At 42.4% G+C, this 24,984-nt stretch overlaps 1 protein-coding gene across 3 annotated transcripts in view; it reads left to right on the top strand.

The window, feature by feature from the left end:
* LOC106934504 (neurexin-3b-beta-like) overlaps nucleotides 1–24,984 on the top strand; it is a 115,195-nt gene that overhangs the window by 34,675 nt on the left and 55,536 nt on the right. For all 3 annotated transcript variants that reach the window (XM_015014460.1, XM_015014459.1, XM_015014461.1), the window contains exon 2: nucleotides 19,124–19,305. In XM_015014460.1, the coding sequence (XP_014869946.1) occupies nucleotides 19,124–19,305 (182 nt within the window). The remainder of the gene's footprint in view (nucleotides 1–19,123; nucleotides 19,306–24,984) is intronic.

Raw genomic sequence — 24,984 nt, 5'->3', positions numbered from 1 at the left:
TTCATTTAGTCAGTTCATTTTAGTATTCCACCATATTTCTTAGTTATAAAATTTCTCTATTTTTGTGAAGCTGTGTGACATCATCTCTGCTTACGGGTCAGAGGAAGTTTAAGAAAAGAGAAAGGGAAAAAATAGATAGGAACATGTCACTCGTTAAATAAACCCTTAAACATCAACAGGAATTTAAATTGTGTTCATTTTCATGCTTAAACACAACAGAAGCAACAACATGGAGGACCTATTGGCTTAGCTTTTAATTAGGCCAGCACTTAGAAGCACTGAGGGGCCGGCATGTTCCATCCGGCTGCCCTCCAAAACTCCCTCAGGCCCTCTCAGGCTCACTCTAGGCAAATTCAGCTAAGCCTTGGCCTCTGATCAGGGTAAACATCCACACACACACTTCCCCGCCCGCTCGTCCCATATCCTCTGTGGATGCGCACTGGCTCCCAGCATGTGCTCACTTGGCGCCTTTGTCTCATCTTCAGTCGGGCTGGCATATGCCGTCCTGCCTATTACCAATCCGTGACGCTTGCTAGTGGATTCTGTTAATTACTGCTTTCAGGAGGAACCCTTTACCCTCTGCTTGTCCCCTTCCTTCCTATTTTTACTGACCACATCTTCTCCCTGTTTATTTGTAGGGAGCCCCTTTTGGAGCCAGTAGCCTTTTAAGCAAGTATCTATATTGTTTTTTCTCCCCTCTCTTCCTGCACCTCCACCAAAGTCATTCTCCCCCTTCTCTGATAAGGGATTGGAAACAGATAACAAAAGAGGTTGCACAGCGGCGACCTCTGTGTGGCTTTTGTGGCTAAATCACTGCCAGGAGATGGATTGCGCCCCTGCACAATTTTCCTCTCCGGGTTTAGGTCACCGTTGGGTATTGTTTCAGCCTCAGCTGTCCTTGGAAAAACGACCAACGCGAGTCCGCCAGAGACTCCGGTCAATGGTGGATGAAGAGCGGTTTGGAGGAGAAGAATGGAGAGGACGCAATGGAGGTGGATTGAAGAGAGGAAGGGCATTAATTATAAGGTTGACACCATCAATAGAGGGGTGAAGTCAAACCACCTGCCAGAGGGAATTGGAGAAGAGCAGCTATAAAGGCGCCATTCCAATATCGGAACGCAGCTGCAGTGACAAAGACTCAGTCGGTGAATGTGCCATTTGTCTTCTGCCATGTCTGCAGCGCTAAGGTATTGACACTAAGAGGACTAAAGGGGAAATGATATTGTCATCCTTTAATATTTAGTCGTTTCGCCTAACACGCTTGTTTGTTTTTTGCATTCTACGGAGCCTTGCAAAACTCTTCACACTTTGTCACATCTACAAACACAGCCTTCAGTGTATTTCGCTGGCATTTTATGTGACGGACAGACACAAAGTACCACAATTTTTAAGAAATAAAAATATATAAAAATAAAATAAATACACAGTTGACACTCAACATGACTCTGACCTACAGAGTGGGTTAAAAAGTCAGACTGTGGGGTGTGCTGTGGTGGCGCAGGGTTTGAGCACAGCCCACGTGTGGAGGCCTTAGTCCTCGACGCAGCTGTCGCAGGTTCAATTCCCGGCCTTGGCGACCTTTGCTGCATGTCTTCCCCATTCTCTCATTGCCCGCTTTCCTGTCAATTGACTGTCAAATGAAGGCCACTGGAGCCAAGGAAATCTTTAAAATAAAAAAAAAAAGTCAGACCGTTTGACATCCTCTTGTTATTGCGCTAACCGTTTCAGAGGGCGGTGCTGGTTGCTGGGTGTGATGTGAAGTACTGAAAATCAGAGCTGAGCAGACCCTTCAATAAAGGCGAGCATAGTGGTTCTTCATTCTTCCTGCCTTTTCATTGATTTACAGTAGCATTCCAAAAGTATTCACACCCCTCGGGCTAGTTTGCCGTTTCACATTGTATCACTTTACACCCGCAAACGTTATTGGGATTTTGTGTAATAAACCAACATGAAATGCTGCCTAACTGTTAAGGTGAGAGAAAAATGTTACTTTTTTTACAAATAAAAATCTTAAAAGTGTGGCATGGGTTATTCACCCTCCCCTCTAAAGTCAATATTTTGTGGAAGTATTTCTTGCAGCTGCATGTCTTTTGGAGTGCGTTTCTAACAACTTTGTGCAGCAGAGACTGAAATTTTTGCTCAGATTGATTTAAAGTCATCTCTGGACAGTCTATTTTTGTAATTACTCCCAATACAATTTAGGTCTGGACTTTGACTAAGCCGTTATAACGCAGAACATGCGTCGATCTAAACTAATTAATTGTAGCTCCAGTTATACATTTTAGATTGTTTTTCTGTCTGAAAGTCGAAGCCTCCTTCATCTTTCGTATACCTATTACTGATTTTTCTTCCAGAGTTGGCCCACTTACAAAGGTAGCGTAATTATGCGAATTTTTCCTGCGTCTTCTCGGAAACTTTCTCAACTTCTCAAGGGTTTTCTTTGAATGCCAGCGGAAAACTCCGTGCGTCAGAAAGCTTTTGCGGGAACACTCTCACCACCCACTGAAAGAAATAACACCTGAGTTTGAGTGCGGAGGTAAGTGAGGCAATCGGCCAAGTCGAGCCAAGAGACTGGTGTTGATTCACGGGCATTAGCATGAGCTGATTGCATCCATAAAAAGAACGTCAGACCTCCGCATTTAGCCGTGGGCTATGTGTATCTTAAAGGTCTCGGAGCCAGTCATGCCGGAATAGGAGCTGCACATCAAAACCAATCACTTCATCAAGATTGGTGCTGATGACGGGCCTCGGCTCCAAATGGAAAGTTGTTTAGAGAGAACAGCAGGACCACAGCGAGCTCGGGCTTAAATGTTACTGTGGAATTGAAGTCCTTGACTCAGAGGGAGGCAGCTGAGTAAACTTCTCTAAAGTACAAAGTTGATTGATTTTTTTTTTTTTTTTTTTTTCTGCCTCGCATAGCAGCTTGGATGTTAAGCTATGCTGAAGATACGTGAGACATGGGCGGTGCCTTGCCATCTACTTTTTAGGTTGTACTGTTCACCAGTAGCAGGGATTCACGAGTAATCAATGAGACATACAGGTGTTTGATGTAGGTTAGGGCTGGAAAGCCGTGTGCAGTGTGTCGCAGACGCCGGTGGCAAGGATGTGAGGGTTGCCATGCCAACCGAAACACATCTGCTCTATCTTTAGAAAACACAATGAGGCTGTGTTTCAGCTGGCAATCATCGAATTCAGACAAAGGGAGAGCACCGAGCAAACAAACAAACAAAAAAAAAGGTCATCAGGCAAGTTTATTCACGGCTTGATTTGGATCTCGCAAACAGAGGTCCGCATTGTTTGTTTGATTGTGTTTGTTTTCCCACTCGAGGAAGAACCAGCTCTGTACACTGCATTTAAAGCTGAAGTATTTTCTTTTTTCTATTTGATGTTGTCAATATCAAAGAGAAGATTAGCCCCGCTTTCACGGGAGACACTGATTCCTTTTAGCGTCTGTCCGTCCAGCTCTCCAATCTATATTCCTCAAAGGCACAAGGGCATCTGAGCCCAGGCAGTTTATTTGATATAAATACAATTTACCTGCAACAGAAAGCCACTGCTCGCAGGTCAGAAGAATGGATGAATTGACAGGGATGAAATTGAAAATTTTAGCCTGTTTTCTCCTTGAGTTTTCAAGATATGTTTTTATGAAAACTGCCAACAAAAAAAAAAGTGCAAGTCAAAGAAAACCGCATACAGATGTGCTACTGGGATTGTTACATGTCACATGTTCTAATTCAAGTCAAATTATGCAGCTATCTTTAACATATTTCATATATGTTATGAAAATAACTCCTGTGGTTTTATGCAAATATTTCCCATCGACACAATATCCTGGTAAAACTTTAACAACCTGGTATCTTTAAGAGTAAAATCAATTTCTCTTGTTTCGTTCCTTTAGAGATGCTTGGTGATGTTTGACCAAGAAGCTGATGTTTTCAATTAAGTTTATTTTTCTATCATTTTACTTTACCATACACAAGTCAAAGCTGCTCAATCAAAAGTGAGACGTCCCTGAAGAAATAAACATTAAATCAGTAATAGCCATGGTTTAACTTTGGCAAATTCAAAACAAGGTTCTAATTAATACCACAGACCAGGTAATTCCTGTGGTAGTCGCCTCTAATGCCGAGGCAGTTTTCTGGATGGAGCGCCATTGTCAGCCAGTCGGACAGACACCCAATCCATCTCGACTTATTACATCCTGTACACTACTAGCGGCGAACAAACACAACAGGCAAAATCAATTTGTTGCAGTGGTTTGTTGACATGGTGTGAAAAATAACTCTGCTATCCCATCTTCCTCTCAGTGAGGGTCTGGTCTTTATTCCACCAGCGTGCAACAAGAAAGGGCCTTTATCAACCCATAAAGTGGGGGAAAATACTCCTATCTGTTTAGTTAAAAGCTGACCAGGCAACAAAAGTTGAGGAAAAACAATAGAAACCTGATAAATAACACTCAGAAGTTTCCAGATGTTAAAAGATTTTAACATTTAACGGATTGAGCTGCAGGGTTAATGAGTCCAGGAGGGAAACCCAGACATCTCCCTCCCCTACAGCAGGTTCCCTGTCTGTGTTCCAGGTCCTGTTCCCAATAGAATCGGTCCAATTAGCTTCCAAATGAAGATGGTCCCCAGAAATCCTGATCAGATGCTGCTTTGACTAACTCCTTTTTGTTATGGAGGAGCAGCAATTCTACTCCAAGTTCACCACAGGATGACAGAGGTCACTGGCCCATCTCTAAGCTCAGTCACCTTCTAACGGGGATCTTGTTTTTTTCATCATGATCCATATTTCATGGCTGAAATGTAGAACTTTACATTTTGACCCCAGCTGTTTCTTCACAACAAAACAAGAGTGGAGGCCCCTGATGGTTTATCAATCTCCTGTTTGGTTCTTCCATCACTTGTGAACAAGAGGCTCAGATACAGGAATTCTTCTTCCTGGGGCAGAGACTGATCCCGAATCTGCTCTGCACTTCATACTACATTCATTCACACATGCACTCACATGCTGATTGTGACAAGCTACTTTATAGTAGCCACAGCTGCCCTGGGACAGAGGTAAGGCTGACCACCAGCAGCAGGTGAAGCGTCTTGGCCAAGGACACAGCCAGAGAGACAGATGGAGCAGGGATTGAACCGACAACCCACCAATTGTCGGACAGATTGTTACCACCAACGTCCTGTAATGTACTGGAAAGACTTTGAGTATTCCTTTGATCCTGGGGCTACTTCTTTTAATAAGGCCTTCAAATGCAAAGTGAAGATCCAATCCCTGGCATCATATTCTGGCTCCAACTCTGATTTGGGTCTTAATAATGTCAGAGAATAAATCTGCAACACTGACCTTCAAGGAAGCGGCAAAGGGAATTAGACGGTTTGCTTAGACAGATATCATTGGATTTTGCCATTAATGTGATAATGTATCATCTCAGCCACCAGTTTTCTTTATCTGCTGGATCTTGTCTCCAGTAGTCAGTAGAGCAAGAGGCTGATTCACCCTGGATGGATTGTTTCCTCCAGCATAAAAATGCCAAGATCTCCAGACTACCAAACACTTCTTCTGATCAAACATATGCAGAATTTGAAGAAGCAGAAATGCAACTTATTGGACACATTTTGTTCCATTTCACATTGAAATAAAGCGCAAAGACGTTGTGATAGACGCCTGCTTTGTACTAGGTGGATTCCGCCTCTTGCCTGATGACTTTTGGGATACGCTCCTGTTCCCACAGCCTAGTGCAGGACAAAAGTGGTTAGGGAAACTGAATGAATAAGTAAGTAGGGAAAATCAAATAAAGCAGTGTTTACATCTACATTTGCTTGTTTGGTGGCGTTGTATAGCCCGCTTCAAATACCACTGCCAATTCTTTGTTATAGGAATGGCTTTATAACAGCAGCAGGAATTTGCATTGCTATTTGTGTGCGCTTGATACAAACAAAAATGGTTGGCTCACTCAGAAATTGCTGACAAAGTGCAATGGCATGTTTTTTTTGTTTGTTTTTTATTATTTATTAAATAACTCTCTGGGCTGCAAGCGCCTGAGATCGTGATTCCAGAAAACTTGTTTTCTCAGCTGCAACATAATCTTATCAATCCCAATGAAAAGCGAGTTCATTGTGGAATATTTTACCACTAAAAAGTGTTTACACTGTGCATTCTGTGCAATATCTTCTTTTGTAATGCAGGCTTTTTCATTCTTTTGTGATTGTATCTTTGGATCGACTCTCAATTTCAGCAAAGACGAAGAATTTGCCTGCCTCCTTGTGCAGATGGGGCACGTTTGCTGACATCACCCAACTCATTATCGCCTGGCGCTGCGGAGGATAAGGCAAACGCGCAATCGCTCTGTTGCAGCCTTTGTCGTTTCCAATCTTTCCCCACTCCTCAAACTGAAAAAGAGGCAAGTTTAAAGAAGTTCAGAATGAGTAAATGTGTCCAACTGAGCTTTGAGTCACAACTGCCCAGGGATAAGATCATGGTCGAGGTTGCTGTGCTGTGCATGAAGGCCTTTCGGGGGGGTAGGGGAGAGAAAGGGTGGAGAGAGAGGCAGGGTGATGCTGGGAAAAAGAGCTAGAGAAGGCAAGTGAAATTCTGTTCTCTCCTTGAAGCTTCACAAAAAAAAAAAAGCCAGGCGCTCTGTGTGGTCCTCTTGGAGAGATTCGATTATAAACGATGCTCCCACCCGGAGCCATCTTGGAATTCTTCATTCTTGAGATCTTCTTCACGTAATCCTCGGCGAGATTTGCCTCTGAAGTGACACGCCTCACATGCTTTGCCCGTCATGCATTATGAATGACGAGATGAGGACACTCGTGTCCTAATTTTGCTTACAGTGGCATAAATGTCAACAACGTTGGAGCTGACTGAATGCTAATTGTCATCACAGAGAGGAGTGAGATTGAGCCAGAGATCCGGTGTGGAAGTGTCTCCTCATTTCATTTAGAAATCTTATGTGAATTTACTCTATCCCAGGGAGATTTTCAACCCCCACTCTACCTTCGCTGGCCTTCTTTTTTCTGTCTGCCTTTTCTTCTTTTACCCCGCTTTCCTTCTGCCTTGTAACTCCCTTCCTTTCATCTCTCGGTTGCGTCGCTCTCCCCTCTCGGAAGATTCTACTGGTGGCAGCGAGCGGCATTAAAGTCAGCAGACAGGTCTTCTTTGTAGCCGAGAGTGCTGTGTAGATCTCAGCTGCTGCCCTCAACCCCCCCCCACACACACACCTCCTTTCCCCTACTCTCCAAGCCTCAGAAAACCTCCTCAGGACCCCCTCCAACCCCTTCCCACTGCTTCTTCCCCTTCCTTTTTCCAAGCGGAGAGAATAGGAGCTGACATCTCCAGAGAACCGAGAAAAAAAATCATTTAAAGCCCTTCCTCTCTGTCCGATTGCTGCTACAACGGAGAGGAGTGTCAGTAATGCAGCAGGAGGACAGACTGGGAGGTATGTGTGTATAGAGGGGTAGGGGGGTAGAGAGGGGTTGAGGCTGGCTGTAATGAGCTGAGAGTTGTTAAGGCTCACCTTCTGCTGCTCTTTGTACGTGTGGCTCCTCTGTGTACTCACGCTGGCGCCTTCGCAGTGTTACACGAAGCCGAAGTGGAGATACACGAATACTTCGTTAAAAGTGTGGGAGGAGAGGGATCAAGGAGTGGCGCTTCCTGTTCATCTGCGAAGATCTGAGAGATGAGTAAGAACCCTTTCCCCCCGCTGTTCCAAAAGAGTTGAGCCGAGGATCCGAGGACATCGCACGTCAACTGCAGCTCTCTCTATCCCTTCACGTCTTCTCACTCCCCTCCTGCAAACAGTGACTCTTTCTCGGGTCGCATCTCCACAGTCCCCCAGCTCATCTGTGTGTAACATGCCGCAGATGACAAATCAAGCTGTTCTTCCTCAAAACACAACATGTCAAGTACTGTACGTTCCCTGTCAATGAGGGGTGATGTGAGGAACTCTCTGGCTGAGCCCCCTCACTGTGTCTTGTATCATTGAGTTTGTTTGTCACACTGGACATATTTTGTCTGGGTAATAGTGTTCCAAAGTGGGCAGATAGTGTTCTTTAGGCAAAATTGCATGGGTTAAAGAAGTTTCCGCAATCTTAACTTTGTTTACCAAACTTAGTCTAAAATATGTAGTTGATTTCTGAAATGCAAATGAAAAAATATGTTTCTAGTGCGTTCGGAAAGCACTTTAGAACCATTTCTGATCATACGTCATTGGTAGGGATGCTTTAAAAAAAGTTTTGTTCCCTCTTCAATTACAGCAAGAGCTGCGTCCACATTCTCAACACAAAGTCAAGCTTGTTCCATGTGGGACTTGGACTTTGTCAGGAGAAAACAGTGTTTGCTTTGGGAACCTTAGGGTCTCATGTCTGCCATTTACAGATAAAGGGTTTCTGCTGGGATGTTCATGCAGCAGCCTTCACTGTGTACTGGAACAGTTTGCAGTTTAAAGCTTGCTTTACCCATGACGCATATACATTCTTTGCGGAAAATAAACATGCGAAATTAGACGGACACAAGTTTTGCAGCATTCTTACGTTGGCCTATCCCCACTTTAGCCTATATTCTGTTAGACTCTGGGGGGCAGAATTGCATGGCAAGCATACAATATTACGCAACATGTTCATACTGCCGTGAATCATTAAAGAGTCTGCTAGGAGAAGCTCTTGCATGTTTTCATTTTCCATATTAAGCTGTTCACGTAGTTACAAATTTTAAGTGGTGTACGATGTGGAAAATTTTGTCTGTACGGACGCCACGTGGAGGGACACGGTTCCTGAAATTATGTCATTTGATCGTGCGACGCTGCACTGGTAGAAGGATTTCACCATCCATGAGAGATGATGCGTTCGCTTTGTACATAGAAGTCGGGTTTTCTAAGTTTCCTGTTAATAAAACAATACATTTAGAATTTCATATGGCTACAGAGTTAGAGTTGGTTTCCTTTGTGACTGGTACAGCTTCAAAGTATGTAGGATATAGTGAAAGTTGCCATTCCTTCTCTGCAGTTTGTATCTCTTTAAACCAGTGGCAACATGTGCTGAAAAATAATTGGTTTGTGAAGATATTTCTTTACTTGTTTCATGCATACAATTAAAAGAAAAATGTCATTAGCTTTTATGGCATCTACTATGAACACTGTTTCTTGGGCATATAACTAGAAACACTCTCCACTCTGATGTATTATCCTTTCTATATCAAAGCTCTAACTTTCAAGGTGCATTGAATATAAGATGACAGCATCAAGCGTAGGAGTGTCTTGGTAGCGTTTTCAGGGGTTGTGGTAGGATGGAGCAGCAGACTGGTGCATTCGGGCCTCCTCTGCAGTACTGTTCGTGGTGATTGTGTCTTTCACGTTCAAGAAATAGTGAAATCAAAAGGATAAGCTCTCAATTTATTGATCTCTTAAGGTCACAATACATGCAGCTGTAATTTGCTTTCCAATTTATGTGACTTTGATTCGCTTTTGAGCAAAAGTGAGGTTTTCTTCATACTTACCAGTGAAATGTGACCTTGGGACAGACCAGAAAGACACTGGGAGGAACTATATTTCCCTTCTAGCAAGGCGACGCCTTAAGGTTGTAGAGTGTTACCCTCTCTACCCAATCTCGGATAGGCAGGAGAGAGCCCATGATTGGCTGGTCTATTAGTATTGAAAGCATTTTCCAAATATTTGATTAATGATCTATATTGAAAACTAATGCCGTGAAGTAAAACACTTTTGTCTTACTTATTTTTGGAGTTTCTAATAAGGCAAAGTGGTGAAACGGCGAGGCGTTTGACACCCACTATGTTTCAATGCGTACCTACCTTTGGGACATTTTGTACCCACTTAGAAAACCAGTGATTTAAAGTAATTTCCTGTAATCAACATGGGCTATTACAAAGAAATGTGGTTATATAACTCCATTAAATAACCTCCAGCAGAAAGGGGGTTCATATTTATTTTGGTTTGATCAAGGGTCATAATTTCACAGCTAGTCAAAAAGGGATCAGGACCACAATGAATGGTAATAGAGTGAGAAGTAAAATTAGTGCGAAATATAACACTGTTAAAGTTGACTTAGATGGTATTTAAGCAGCTTAATGACACAATATCTCCATAATTCATGGGAATAAGAAAAAAAATACATTCCTAAGAGTTTTAGGTCACAGATTCAAAACAGATTCCTTAACCAGAATGAAATGGGAGTAGGAAGGGACTAAATGGCAATATGTGGTACAAAATGGGGAACGAATTGGTGAAAGCTTGAAACGACCCAGAGCCCTCTCCTGTAACATCATTTGTTTAAAGATATTCTCTGTCCGCTTTAAATTGAAAGTGCCAAAAGTCAAGTTGAACATGGTTTCGTGTTTCTGGTCAGCCGTTTCCCGTCACTCCCCTCCTATCCCAGCACACTGGCACCAATAACCAACTCTGACAAACCTGTCGGTACTGAACCTCGCAGAAGCAGAGAGGCCAGAACTATAGCGGGCCTTGTTGTTGCAACGGTAGCACACACACTAACAATGTGGTGTTTGACTTCTCATTTCCAGCGAATGGAGCAACTGCCCACGGGCTTAGACTTTATTATCTCAGCTGATGGTGACACTTTGCCGCCCGGTCTGCAAAAGCAAAGTCTGTCTGTGCTTCTGTGTCACTGTGATGCAATTCGTAAAGCGCCCCGGGTCATAAAGTTTTATTATTCCAACTAAATGTTGTAAGATGGGATCCTAAGCTGGGTAGTTTTCAGTACCCTCTTTATGTCATTACGTTGTTTTTCTACCACATTCAGACATTTACATACACATAAAGCTTTGAATACTGAAACGGTGAACAGTGAACAAATAGTTTACATTAAAATAATTAGATAAACACAAATCATGTTATATGACACTCTGGATGATATTTGGCTGAGCTTGAGTTAATTTTCATTCTCTAGATGTGAACAGACAACACTCTGCCTTGTTTTCCAAAAACAAAACCCTATGAAATTCATCTAAAGATGTAATTGTAAAATAAAAGCCTAAAAGCACTCAACAGGATGTTAATAGTTTCATAAGACACTACGGAAAGTAATTAGTGTGAACATGGTTGATCGTCCTCTGGCCAAATCTTGAAGAAAAATGAACAAATCCTTGTTGTAATCCCCAAACTTGATGATTTTCACAGTTCGGTGTTTGCACATATATCATAGCAGAGCTCCGGCTGCCAAAGACAAAACCCCTCCACTTTTCTTTTGGCATGCTCTGTCCATTCTGTCTTTTGTTTCAGTGTTCCTGCCACTTCCATTACCCCTGCCTCTCGGTGCGTAAACCCATACAGTGCGGTAATGCTATAGCTTATTATAACGGGAGAAACAAACAGCGTAAATCATTCAAGACTGGCTGTTCTCTCTGCGTAGCCATTCTTCACGACACACTGCCCTTCATCAATCATATTCTGGTCTTTTCGTTCAGTTTAGCCGCTGAGCGACGGGGATGCGCGGCCACAACGTGCGAAGGAAACTTAGGGATAAATGCAAGCGCCACGCGTTTTCTGTCCACATTTCCGAATGAACGCGCATAGTGTTGCAGACATTCCTTTAAAGATTTGCTGCTGGAGGCTGATTGAACATAACGCCCGAGAGAAAAATCCGAGGGCAAACAAACCCAATCATCAGTTCTTTTCTCTCCTTTTCCCAGAGGGGAGAGGCAACAGTTGGAGATGCGAATTATGAATTGATAAAAGCTTGCAAAATGGAGATAAATCCCAGCGATTACACAGCTCAGTATCTCACAATTTGATTCCTCTGTCAATGAATCTTCATTGGACTCGTGAAGGACAGCACGCCTAATAATCCCCCATGTATAAAGCATGGAGAAGGGAAGGATTGTAATGACAAAGTTCTTTCAAAAAATGATTGAGGAGGCAATTACATTCTCCATCTCACTATCTGGATGCGTTTCTGTCCAAGATTTACTCTTTTTTTTTTTTTTAACTACTCCCCTCCGCCCTTAGTCTCCGATGGCAGGAAATTTGACCACATCAAACCATGTTCGCCTTCTTTTTTGCATCCCCTGGGGTGCAAGCTGCAGAAAACCCAAGAGATAACAAGAGGAAAGACATAAAAGCACACAAACAACACACAAAACCAGCAAGGAGGAAGGAGGGGAAGGGTGTGCGCTTGAGGATGTGAGGGATGCAGTACAAACCTTGTGGATGTCTGTCTGATGGCTTCAAGATGTCATTTGTGCATAGATGATGAGTTTGGCTTTGCCTAGAGGGCAGTTCAAGGCAATGGTGATTCTTTAAAGACTGGTAGACCCTTCCTTCTACACCATATCTAAACTCACCATCTACTTTATTAGATACACCTTCTAATGCAACTCTTTTACCCTTAGAAGAGTTTTAATTCTTGACAGTATGAGACTTTCCTCCAAGATTTGGTCCATATTCCCATGATGGCATTGCACATTTGCTACAGATTTATTGACTGAACATCTGTGATCCTAAACTTTAGTTTCACCAAAATGGTGTGGCGTCAAATTTTAGTGGTTGTAGGATTTCTCTTTTGCCTTTGATAAAAGACCACGAGCCATAGTGAATTGGATTTGGTCGCATTTGCTTTGGTTTTATTTACCCATAATACACTGCGCTTTAGACCGCTTCCTGGTTTTGGAGCGGTCTCCGGTCCGCTTGTGTTTACATATGTATTTGAACCGCACCAGATTTCACTTTAATTGACCTGAAACCTAGTGCTTTAAGGGGGACCTGAGATTAGGTGTTTCATCCACATCAGAGTTTGATTGAGCACCTACGCCAACCCAAAGAAGTTAAATTAAAGTGGACTAAAAAGGCTGGTGTGGATGCATCCTAATGCTCTTATGTCTTTGAGGAAAACCAAGAATCACCTTTTGGGATTAAGTTTTCACAAAACTGTCTTTTAGTGACAGTCACGATTTCTTTAAAGCAGTCCTTTCCAACAGACCTTCAAATCAGATAATCTTAATGGTAAATTGCACTCTTGGTGCTTATTCTGCATATAGCACAAGAGAACACCTGCTCCCCATCGCTGGACATGCAAATCAGCAAGAGAGAACTTATTAGGCTTGCAGCTGACAGGTGCCTTTTGAGGACCCATGCCACCCCAAGACATATATAGTGAGCTATATGTCAAAATTTGCCAAAGGCTGAATGAGTTTTGCCTGTGCTTTTTCATTTTCTAAAACTTCTACATGCATATATGCGAGTAAAACACTAAACTGACACCTGCTAAAACCCTGACGGATGAACACACGCGTGTTTAGATTGTGTTGTCTGCCTTTGCAGTGTGGATTTTAATGAGTTAATAACCATTTCTTTTACAGTAGGACAGGCAGTCCCAGTCTTTTCCTGTAAGTCTGCTACATCTAAACAGAGGCTTTTATCACAGCGTGGCACTGAAGTCTGACTACAACCAATTACCCAGTTATAACACAACCACATCATGGCAGCTGCTGTTCTTCCTTTTTTTTATCATCTTCTTCTCCTCTCTGCTCCCATTACACGGTAGCATCCTAGCCTTACGATGTTGAAATGCTTACAGGATAGAGACTGAGTGAGTGCACAATACATTAAACAATGAGTGTGAAACATTTTCATCAAGGTGAGAGCTGACACGTTCTTTTCTTCCAATTTTTATTTTTTATTTTTTTTATGTTTTTGCTGGTTAAGCTCATTGAAAGCAGTGACCTTCTGATATTTTTTTTTTCTGCGTAAATGTTTTTCTTCTTCTTCACTTTTCATCTGGTTTGGTTGATGTCATGTTGCGGCCTGAAGGACATATCTGTCCAAAGACAGGTGTCCTGACCTTCTGCCTACGCTGCCACGCCTCGGGGGACCTCTGTGAAATAGAGGCTACGGCTTTGACCCACTCTCTCATCCACTGTTTGCGTCTAAACGGAGTCATGCTGCAGATGCAATGAATCATAACTCGAGGAGCTGGGGCGGGGAGGAAATAATGCATTTATGCATTTAACTTTAGTTTAAAAACAACCTCAATGTTTTTTTGTTTTTTTTTGTGTGTGTGTTTGTTTGTTTTCCTGGAATATTTTATCTTATAATTTCCTTCTAGGTCCGAAACAGAATATTAAATCTCTCTCTATGTTGGCCAGTTTGCTTCAAATCTTCCTCTCTCAGATAAATAGAGCATCTCCAGCTACAGCAGCATTTCAGATGGCCACTCTTTTGTACCCAATGGCCATAGCACAATTGCATTATTCAAAGACGCAGATGAAAGCCGCTTCTGATTCACCAAAAATATACATCCTTTGCAGTACTGTGATTAGATTGTAGATTTAATTCCTTTTGATGATACTTTTCTGGCTGCTGGCTTCTCACCAGGCCTCTTAGCTACAATGCCGACTCTGAATCAGTCATTCCTGCTGCTCTGTGCTACAAAATCTCTGTTTTGCGAGCGTTGATCACGTTAATTCTCATCTGAAATCATTCCAGGATATTCTGTGCTAACTGTGACAAAGATTATTTTTAGAACTGCCTTTAGTCTGTTTTCAGAAATCAATCTAAGAGCTGGAGCAATCTCAAAACGTTTTATTAAAGCCTTTGTCGCACTCTTAGCCAAGGAAATTAAGATAAAACACTGGGCCACACAGTATGCTTTCACCAAAATGATCATCACATACTATGTTGGTAATTGAGCCGAGATTATAAAAGGGAACGGATTGATGTGAAATGACAGATTTAATGAGGTAAAAAGAAAATACATGATTTCTGTGATATTTTTTAATAAATAAATATCCGAAAATGTGTTCCTTGTTCGCACTAATAAAAGAAAACATCCCCAGAGCAAGATGCTGCCACCGCCGTGTTTCATCATCAGAGTTGCCGGACCACTTAAACATTTAAAAACTAAAAGCAAGATCTTAAAATCAGTTCTCAGGTGTGCCATAATCCCCTTTTCCTTTTCAGATTAGGGATTGGACCAATTTCCATGAAATGTTTCAAGATTGTTTTATTGTTTTGCAGCCTAACTCTAGCTCTTCCTGCTGTGTTTCTTGGTCTGTGTGACCCTGTTTGGATCCTACTGTTCTCTAACAAACCTCAGAGGTTTTCACAGATCAGCTGTGATTGTAACGAGCTTAGCTGCACCCACGTTGACTCTGTTAGGTAATTAGGTAACTTCTGAAGGCAGTTGATTGCACGGGACTTTATTGTATTTATTTATTAGATAAAGCTAAGCTACAAGCTACACAATATTTTTTGTTTGATTTGATCTGTTGCATAAGATGGTTTTGATGCAAGTTGGTTAGGGTCTCCATTAGCCAGGCTTTGCACCCAGCTACTCTTCCTGGATTTCCATCATTAAGAACATCATACAGTAGAAATCATTGAAATGTGCGACAGGTTTGACATGCATAGCAATAAGAATGAATTATAGTTCATGCAAATGTTGATAAATATAGAAAATATTCAATAATTAACCATTTCAGTTTTAAGTGTGTTCATCCTAAAAACTCATTTTGGCTTTTTTTTTTTTAAAACCGCCATCTCTTCAGCTCTTCTGGGAGTTAATGGTAAAGCGTTCTGCTCCTTCACTGCTCTGTAAGTAAAAAGTGCATTTAAGATAGTTATTTTTTTGCCTAAGGAATTTGAAAATGTCTTAACTGGATGTATGGTGACATATATATATATATATGAATTTAAATAGATCTTTAACTGAAAAAATGAAAAACTTTCGGAATTTTAAAATTTAGTAGTAGAATAGTAATGAAGCTATAGGATTTAAAACCAGTCAAAACCTGAGTGCACATTATTTATATTAGTCCTGTAAGAACAATTCGATGCTAAGTGGGAAGCTTTTTTCTTCATCAATTGAAGTTTATCAACCATCTACACCCGGAGTGGCAGAGCCCTCACATTTCAGCAAGGTTATTCGACAGCGACTCTTGACCTCGCTTGTTTAGCCAGGCAGCCACACCGGCAGTTTATCTTGCTGTCATTGCTTTTCGAATCTTGATGCGGATGTCAGCGACGGCGCCTCACTCCGGTGTGTTTTTAGGCAAAAGCTGCACAAATTGATATGCCGTGGATTTCCTCCCGGAGCGGTCCAGGCCCCGGCAGGTTGTTAGTGGAAAGGCGCTACATCCCGGCGATCTCGGGTTCTCCGCCTTCTCTTTGCACTTGTGCCGATAATCACCCACTTGCGTGACGGCGCGTGAGGAGGCTCCGTCGATGTGACGCGTGTTTGCACACATTCCTACTTGAGCGTCACGATGTACATTTGTGCCTCCATCACCCCGCCTGTTTGCGTGCGTGTGTGTGTGTGTGTGTGTGTGTGTGTGTGTGTGTGTGTTTCATGGGGAACATTGTCTTTTTGAAACACTAAGCAAATCTCCTCAATGTGATAATTGGCTCCCCGGGGTGCTTGTATCTTTGCTGCTCATCATCGTTATCCCCTCAAGAAAAAAACAAGAGTGTTTGGGAGATGAGATGGGCGAAGTTTGCGCAGATGTCTGGGAAATGCATTCCAACTCGAGCTCAACTCTGGCTTGCGAGGAAAAACTTGGAGGCCAGCTCTTGTGCACGCAGGTCTGCTGAATGCTGTCTGCTGCCATCAGGGAGTCAGGTGCTTGTATTCTGACAGTTTAGGTCGATGAATGTTTTGCAGGATCCACAGGAGCTTTCTAGTTCTGGTTTTATACCCCAATCTTCTGTAGGAGACAGTGGTACTCCCATTTTAAACTCCTTTACTGTTCATACGTTTGGAAATAACATTGTTTAAATAGATACTGTAATTTTGAAAATTATTAGTGTTTTTAAAAGTTGTGCTGTTAATATTATTTAATTAAATGAAGTATGAACTTCCTCTTTGAATTTTCTCTAGAGGGTGCTGAAATAAAACTCTTAAGATCAGATGCAGTGTTTGTCTTGGTGCAAGCCAAGGTACAATGTATTTTCTAAAACACACATTGAAACAACAGGTTTACGGGAATGGTGCATCAATAAGTGATTTTCATAGAGTATGTGTTGCTGTCATAGATTTTATAAGTTTCATCCTGTGCTTCCTCTGCTTTAGCCTGGTAAAAACCAGCCCCTTGTTTCTACGCTTTGCTTTGTACAGAAGGTCTGGATCCTCAGCTATTGAGAAACGATTTCTTTCCGGAGGGGTGGACCCTTGAAGTTTTAAACAATTGTATATGATTTTACCCAATTGCTAATGTCTAGCTGTGATGTGCGCAATTGTGTTCAATTGTGAAGGGCGCTATGTTGTCAAGCTAACCGGAAATCAATGGCGTCAGCTGGAAAATAAGACTTTTGCCGAACCTGGTGGAGAGTAGGGCCAGAATGTCTTTGCCTGTAATGCAATGTCTTAGACATTCCCCTTACTCGATATTTGGAAGAGGGGCCCAATACAGACTGAATTTAATAGTAATATTTATTGTCCTCAAATGTGGAAATTTGCCTGAATGAATAACTTTGTTCACTTCCTCCGATGCCATTGCCAAACCTCAGCTACAGGGAAACCACAATTCAAAATCATTGCAGAAAATCGACGTCATTGTTCACAACTTCTCCGTCTGTTCACTGATTGGCCAGGATAAAATGTGTCCTGAGTAATTGAGCTCAATGGGAGAAATCCCAGATGGTGAGTTGAACAGAATTGTGTAGGAAGGCGATGGCCACAAACAATACGCAATAACTCAAATAGTAGTTGATGGATGACCACAGATGAGTAAGATGAAGTAGATATGTGACAGAGTGACCAAACTGTTTGTGAAAAAAGTTCCCACCTTGAGATGTTGCAGGGTTTACTAAAGTGAGTCCAGGGACATTGTTCTCTTTGAAGGAAAAAAGAAGAGCAGCCATCAGTTTAGAATAATTAGTTATAAGCAGCTGTTTGACGCTTGGAATGCTTTACTGGTTCTGATATTTTTGCTGTGCCACATAGATAGCAGAAGTTGGTGGTTTGCGGTGCTGACACCTGAGCTATGTGAAAAGCAGACCATTTTTTAATGCTTGAAGGCAAATAGAGATGCTCATCTCGCCAACAGTGTCTCTCCTGTGTCCGTAGACTTTCCCGTCCATATGTTCTCCCGGTCTCCCGGGTATAACGGACCATGGAGCAGATTGTTGGCCGCTTCATAGGGGAAACAGAGAGACAGCTGGGCACCCATCACACGGCCAAACAGATGTTCAGGTGACTCGGAGAGGAAGTGAATGGTAATGGCAGTGGGTGGGAGGTGATGCAGAAGACGGAGAGTGTTGATGGAGGCAGAAAAAATGAATTAATACACCGATGCAAGGACTCGGAGGCTTCATTAGCAATCCCCCGTCAGCCTGCAAGGTGGGCCAAATGCTTTCCACCCTCCCACGGCCTGAGATGTCGGCTTTGCCTCGCATGCGGATTCAGATACCGCGCTCTATCTTCTCTAAGGTCTAATGCCTTTGATCTCTTGATGATTTCTTTGCCTAAACGTGAACTGGATGGCTGAGCGGCACATTGATTCACCGCCTTAATTCTGACCCACCTTAGGGAACATTCAGAAGCTGAAACGGAATCCGACCCTGCAACCAGGCAGTGAAATGTTACCAGGCTGTGGCAAAAAATAAAAATGGAAATGTGCGAGCGGTTTTCACAACCCCCGTGGCTTCGGGCCAGGTTTGATTAAGTCAGAGGCGCGCATCTGACACACATCTACGTGATGCAAAAGCTACATTTTTGGCAAAGTCTTCCTTCCCTACTGTTAGTGAGACCCATTTATCAAATTAAGCTCAATGAAAGTTCTTCAATCTCTGTTCCAAGACCTCCTGCACAAGCCCTTCTCTATTTTCCTCTGCCAAGCTTTGTTCTTTGGTTACAGGTCTCATATATAATACATGAGGATTGGGAGACTTATCCCATTCGGTCCAAACTGGCTCCTATTCCCAAGAAAGGAGCTATATTTAAGAGCTGGAGAGGCCAGAGTTTGATTCAGTGGAGACGCTGACTTCTGCCTAAAATTGTGGCAGTGGTTCAACAAAGTCCTGAAACAGAAATTAACACACTTCCATTTAATACTTCTATTGACTTAACCCTCTTTATTCATTGTTGGTTGATTTAAAAAGCTTTAACAATGGTTTGTGAATTTTAAAAAACTGTTTTTTTCTTGTCTTTTGCTACAATAGCTGGCACCACCTACATCTTTGGCAAAGGAGGAGGCCTGATCACCTACACATGGCCCAACAACGAGAGGCCAAGCACACGGACGGACCGGCTGGCGGTGGGCTTCAGCACCACCATCAAGGATGCCATCCTTGTTCGCATCGACAGCGCCCCACGCCTGGGCGACTACATCATGCTCCACATCGTATGTATTATCTATTTTTACTTTCTGTGTGTTTTTTTATGTTTGTGCTATCTGTAAGCCTTTATACAATATCTATATTGGCCAATAGGGGGGATTTCTAAAGAAAATTGGTTGCAAGGAATTTTATTTTGGGGAACAAGGGTTATGAAACAAAATGAACTTGGACCAAAGTCGAATTGTCGAGGTGCGGTCACGTGGTTTTCGAATGTTTGTTTTTGCACAAACCTTTCACAATCCACAAGACACATCGAGCCGACTCCTCATGCGAAACCCCTCTGGCAGGAGTATACGTCAAGGTGTTTTATCGTATGTGTGGTTTACAGCAGTACAGTAAACACGGCCATCATGACAGAAAGGGACAACTATTACGGGTTCACAAGGAGGAAATAAAAGCTGGAAAATCCAGTTTTATTTCCCATGTTATCAGAAAATAAGAATGGAAAGCCTCGGTGAGACGTTCTCCCGCTGCATGAAGGTTTTAATGTTTCAGTACGTTCTTCCTCACAGGCTCGAACAATTGCTCCTCAAAACTATCCATCCCACTCTACGGCTGCAAAACCGACATCATGAAGTTGAGTATTTGGGGTTGTTTTCCACAAAAACAAACACCCACGAAGTTCAGACCAATCACACAATAGTTACTCATGAAGATCGGGGCAAAAAGTTCATCAGGGGAGTTTTAGGGGCTGACGACACGAGGCTGAGAACAAAATGACAAAACTTTCATCACACAACTGCGACAATGAGAACCGATTTTGGCAGTTTGGTTCGAACATACAGAGCCCTTTATTTAATTTATATGATATGCCACAAACCAACACTACCCAACATAACAGAAAGGTTTAAAAGGATTTTTCAAGATTTGACTCTTTGTCAGTGGTTGGCTGAACCAGTTCCTCCACATTACATGAATCAGTCGGTTTTGCTAGCTGGTGGCATAGTTTAAAAGTTACAAAAACTTAAAGGCACAAAGGTTTCAGAGCACAAATCAAGCACAACTGAGTTCAATTTGGGTATTGTTGAAGACTGGTAACCTTTTGAAGACCTACCTACTATGAATCTTTATTTAGTATCTTAAAACAAAAGCATCACAAACACATTACGTTACACAAACTATCACAAGCACAGCTTTTTAGGTCTGAAGAGGGATGCTCCTCTGATTTGTATGCAAACCCCAACATGTGGTGGGAAAATGAATACACATCATGCTGTGAGAAGGTTGACAGATTTGATACATTTAGGAATCCAAAGTTGAAGCCTTGTAATGTAGCAAAATGTAAAAAAAAAAAAAAAAAAAAACTCCTGGAGTTTGAATATCTGTTCAAGGCACCGTATGTCGCACATATTCAAACCAAGTCGAATTTAACAAACAGACTCGCATAATTTAAATTCTCATGGCAGGCCTCAGGGCAAACACAGCCTGTGTTTCTCAAACTGATCTATGATTAAAATGCTAAGAGAAAGAAAAGTACTGTACTCTTCTCACCACCCCTCCCTCTTCCACATAATCCCAGCTCTCCAGCACATTCAAACCAACTCTCAGCATGAATAATAAATGCGTCTCTCCATATATATGGACTCTTCTACCTCACGTTGGAGAAACTTGACGGAAAACTTGCGAAAGAGTTCACGACCGGTGGACCGGGCGAACCAGGCTCGGCATCTTAATAACCTCTCGTCGTGACCTTGCATGTCGACTCGCGCATGTAAGCATCAACTATTAGCATAACAATCAACCCTGGCCGGGGCGTCAAATCGCTGCGGCAGTGTTTGCTGGCGACGGAGGAAAGTCGCAGCTGACGGAAAAGAGATGACGTGATGACGAGGCGGGGCGGTGGGGTTAGGGTGCTACAGTTGCTAAAGCAGATTGAAAGTCTTTTTCTTCTTAAAGAGCACCCCGCGTCTCCTGAGTGTGAGCCATGTGGTGCAGAAAAGCAGCCATCTGTTCTGCAGAGATGAGGGCCAACAGCAAGAAAGTTCTGAGTCTGCTTTACAGCACAGAACAGGAAGAAAAAGAAAAAAAAGAAATGTGTGTATGCGTGTGGGCATGCATGTATGATTGGGTGGAAAAAGGAAGTGAAGTGGCGTGGATGTAGGGGAAGCGATAAAGATGTACAGTAAATTGTGTGGGTGATGTGGGAAAGCGCCTCCCTACGTGGTTCTAACCAAACGGATAATTGGAGTAACCTCTTAAGGAAGTGAAATGAATGCATTTTAATCCTACATTTGAGATAGTATAGCAGAGCTAGCCAAGCATGATATCTCCTGTAAATTGGCTTCAATTCATTAGATATGGAACGTCTTCATTCCCACACTCTAGTGAATGTATTAATAGCAAAGAGGCATATGGTGATTTCACAAAATAGCCGTGAACTTGGCTTCTTCTTGCAGTGTTATACTGCTGATATTTTTAAATGATTTATTTATTGACATCCGAGGGTGGGTAAACAAAGACGGGGGTTTTGATTTGATTTCAACAATGATTGTTGAATAAAGTGACCAAACCAAGGTACTGTATGCCTCCTTTGTTCTGCAATTGCACTTGAGCAGAAATTAAATGAGGGAGGATAATTTTTTCTTGTTTTCTTTTTCTATATTTACATTGGTATTATGTTGCGTTAAACCTTGGGTGAATATTTAGCTTTGAATATTTTAGAGGAAAATCCCCTCTACCTCTTTTCAGTTCTACTAAAACGCAGGAAAGAGGAAATGTTGGCAGCATACGTGAACGGTGGAACTCACTTTTAAAACATATTTTACCAGTACGTATACAGAGACGCTTTACAATTAGACTATAATAAACTGCAATGCTGTAATCATTTCTAATGGCCCATGTTCGGCCCTCGCTCTCGGCGGCGTGAGCTTTGCAATGAATCTGAAGCGAAAGGTTAAAGGCATTACGCCTGTCGATTTAGGATGTACGTCCAACCAAAGGTCTCGCCATGCTCTGGGCTATCACCTTAACTGTTATAATTATTGGGTCGTTGTCGGAGCGTCGGCGCACAGCGGCGGCACTGCAACGTCTTTGATAGCTGAGGATATGGCAGGGAAATGTCAACATAAAAAGAAAACACCTTAAGCAGATTTGTAGATAACAGTGGATTATCAGGGCATACACGGCACTTTGTTTAACATGCAAAGCCCTTAGCTGTGAGGAAAAGAAAAACAGAATTCCGAGGCATGAGCTAATCACAGACTCTCTCTCTCCAGCCTCGCTCTCTCTTTTGCTTCCCTCATTATCTCTTCCCCGTGATTAGCTTACAGCTTGTTTGGCAATCACGAATTAAAATGCTGATTGTAGTGTTTACATTTTAACTGCTAAGAACAACTGCACGCTTGGGTTGAAATCGTGGGGGCAATTTGCGAAGGTGAGCGGGACATTTTGCCCCTGCTGGCATCTCATTTGCGAGTTCAGTTCATCTGAATGCGGAGCGTGCAACGGATAAAGAACTTTGTCAAGCTTCTAAGGGGGAAAAAAAAAATAGCTGCCCTGAAGTAAATGCAAAGATGAAACCCTGAACAATGTTTTTACTTAAGATCTTCTAAAATGTGTTTTCTCTCTGAGACCACTTCCTCTTTCATTTTGTGATGCCTCGCTGCCCAGGGCGCCATTCCATCAGAGTACGGCATGAGCACTTGGAGGAAAAAAAGACTTAACTTACAAACAAAAAAGAAAATTCATGAGACATGAGCTCCAGACCATGTCTAAGTCAAGTCTTGAATCTTTAGGGTCCAAATCTAAGTGAAATTTGACTGTTTCTGTATCCTAAGTGAGACTCAAGACAAAACTAATGTCCCTTTTCCTACTCATTGTGGCTCAACTGGGCTTTCCAAGGGTTTTCTATGGTTACTTGGTACCAGCCCAATATTTAGGGCTGGTACCTTTGCTGTGGTTCCAAGTGTGCACAGTCGGGCTGAAAATCCAATTTCAGTAGATTGTCAATCACCAACTCCGTAAGGTTGGAATCACTAGTTGCATCACAGAAGTGACTCCCTTACAAAGGGACAATGAGCAGATTGTTTAAAATAGCCCCCATTGTTGTTGGTGTTGAGTACTCATCACGTGGCGCTACGTTCCGGACTCTAGAACCGCCCAGCTGTATGAAGACCAGCTGAATCACCCTGTCGAGGTGAAAATGGAGTCGAGTGTCGATCTCTGGTCTATTGTCTGTTCAGCCAAAAGGGTCAGTGAATGTCCTTGTGTGTTTTGGACTGTGAACGCTGATTTAAAATATGTTTTCAAACTAGCCTGGCAAATAATGTTGAAAACTAAGGTCTGGTTCACAGTTCTTGTAAAGAATTTGGAATCTCTAGTTTAAAATATATAGAATTTTTTTCTGTAAGTTGAAGTCCCGGCTTGGAAAGGGAGCGTTCCCCACCAACCCAGAGTTCAGATTCATAATGGTTTGCTAAACTTCACAAATATGGTAGGAAAATTAAGGCAACTGTGTTTATGCACTGCTAATGTTTTCTCTTATTGACTAAAGTCATCCGTAGTTTTATACAACTTCTACTTGCTCCATCATATTTAAATTGATAGAATGGAGAGCCGTAGATTGTTATTGGCTAGCGTAGCTAATAGTGATTAGCATTGCTAAAATGCTAGCTTCCAACTAGCAGGGTTTCGACTAGTGTGTGATGTCATTCTCAGGCAAACGGAGCTGACAGGTCTGATCTGTTTCACTGTTTTGGCTCTCAGCTGCACATGGATCAATCAGTTTCTATACCGTGATTTAAACTTCAAAAACTTTCACGATTCCACACAGTTTGATCCGATTTCAGCTCGGATGTCTCTGGGTATAATTTAGATGTCGCTGAAATGTATTTTTAACTAAGATTGCTCAGTGGGACGCCTCGTTCCCTCACCTTCAGTTACACTCGAAAACATGACGATCAGCCAGGGTCTTACTTTCTAATAGGGCTCACCCACGCCGAATCTCATTATCCGTTTCAGGTTGTTCTTCCCAGCCCTCTCGCGCTAATTTGCTGCGAGAAAGGTGCGACCGCCGGATAATTGAAAACCTTCACACAGAAACGGGAAAAACAAGACGCTGAACGAGCCGAGGCGCTGTGCCGTAACACGTGACGCGCGCACGTATGCACATGTGCAAAACTGTACGTGGAGTTTAATGAATTGTTGTGGAAGCACGTTTGTTTTTCCTCGTTCCTGTCAGGACCCATCCATCACCGGGCCGTCTCTGTCACTGTGTTTATGTCAAGCAGTGTCTGTTTCCCCATCTGCCTCCCCTCCCTGCCCCTCGCCTCCTGACAGACCTAATATAAGATGTTTGATGTGTACCTGTGTGCATCAGCGCGTATATGGCCAGCGATGTATTGCTTCTATCAAGTTACCCCAACCTCTGCAGGGGAAAGATAGATATTATCATGGTTATGGCTCATGGCCTCTGATAACATTACAGCTTTGTATTTGACTTAGGTTTTTCGTTTTGTTTTGTTTTGTTTTTTCCCGCCGTCATAGATGTAAGTAACTGGGAGAAAATGTCTCCTACTTGCAGTATATTCAGTCAGCATTTACAGCTGAACAACTGATTCATTTTATCTCTGCAACATGATGATTTAGATTATCAGTTTAATATAGACTCAAGCCTTGTCGCTTTAAAGTTTCATCTCTGTTATCACCATTGCTTTGTGTGAGGTCAGTGTAAATATATATATATA

Source organism: Poecilia latipinna, unplaced genomic scaffold (genome assembly GCF_001443285.1).
Source record: "Poecilia latipinna isolate Pla-1442-1.1 unplaced genomic scaffold, P_latipinna-1.0 Scaffold1818, whole genome shotgun sequence".
NCBI classification, from domain to species: domain Eukaryota; kingdom Metazoa; phylum Chordata; class Actinopteri; order Cyprinodontiformes; family Poeciliidae; genus Poecilia; species Poecilia latipinna.
Note: the sequence above shows the minus strand (reverse complement) of the source record. Positions and strands in the feature narration are given on the sequence as shown.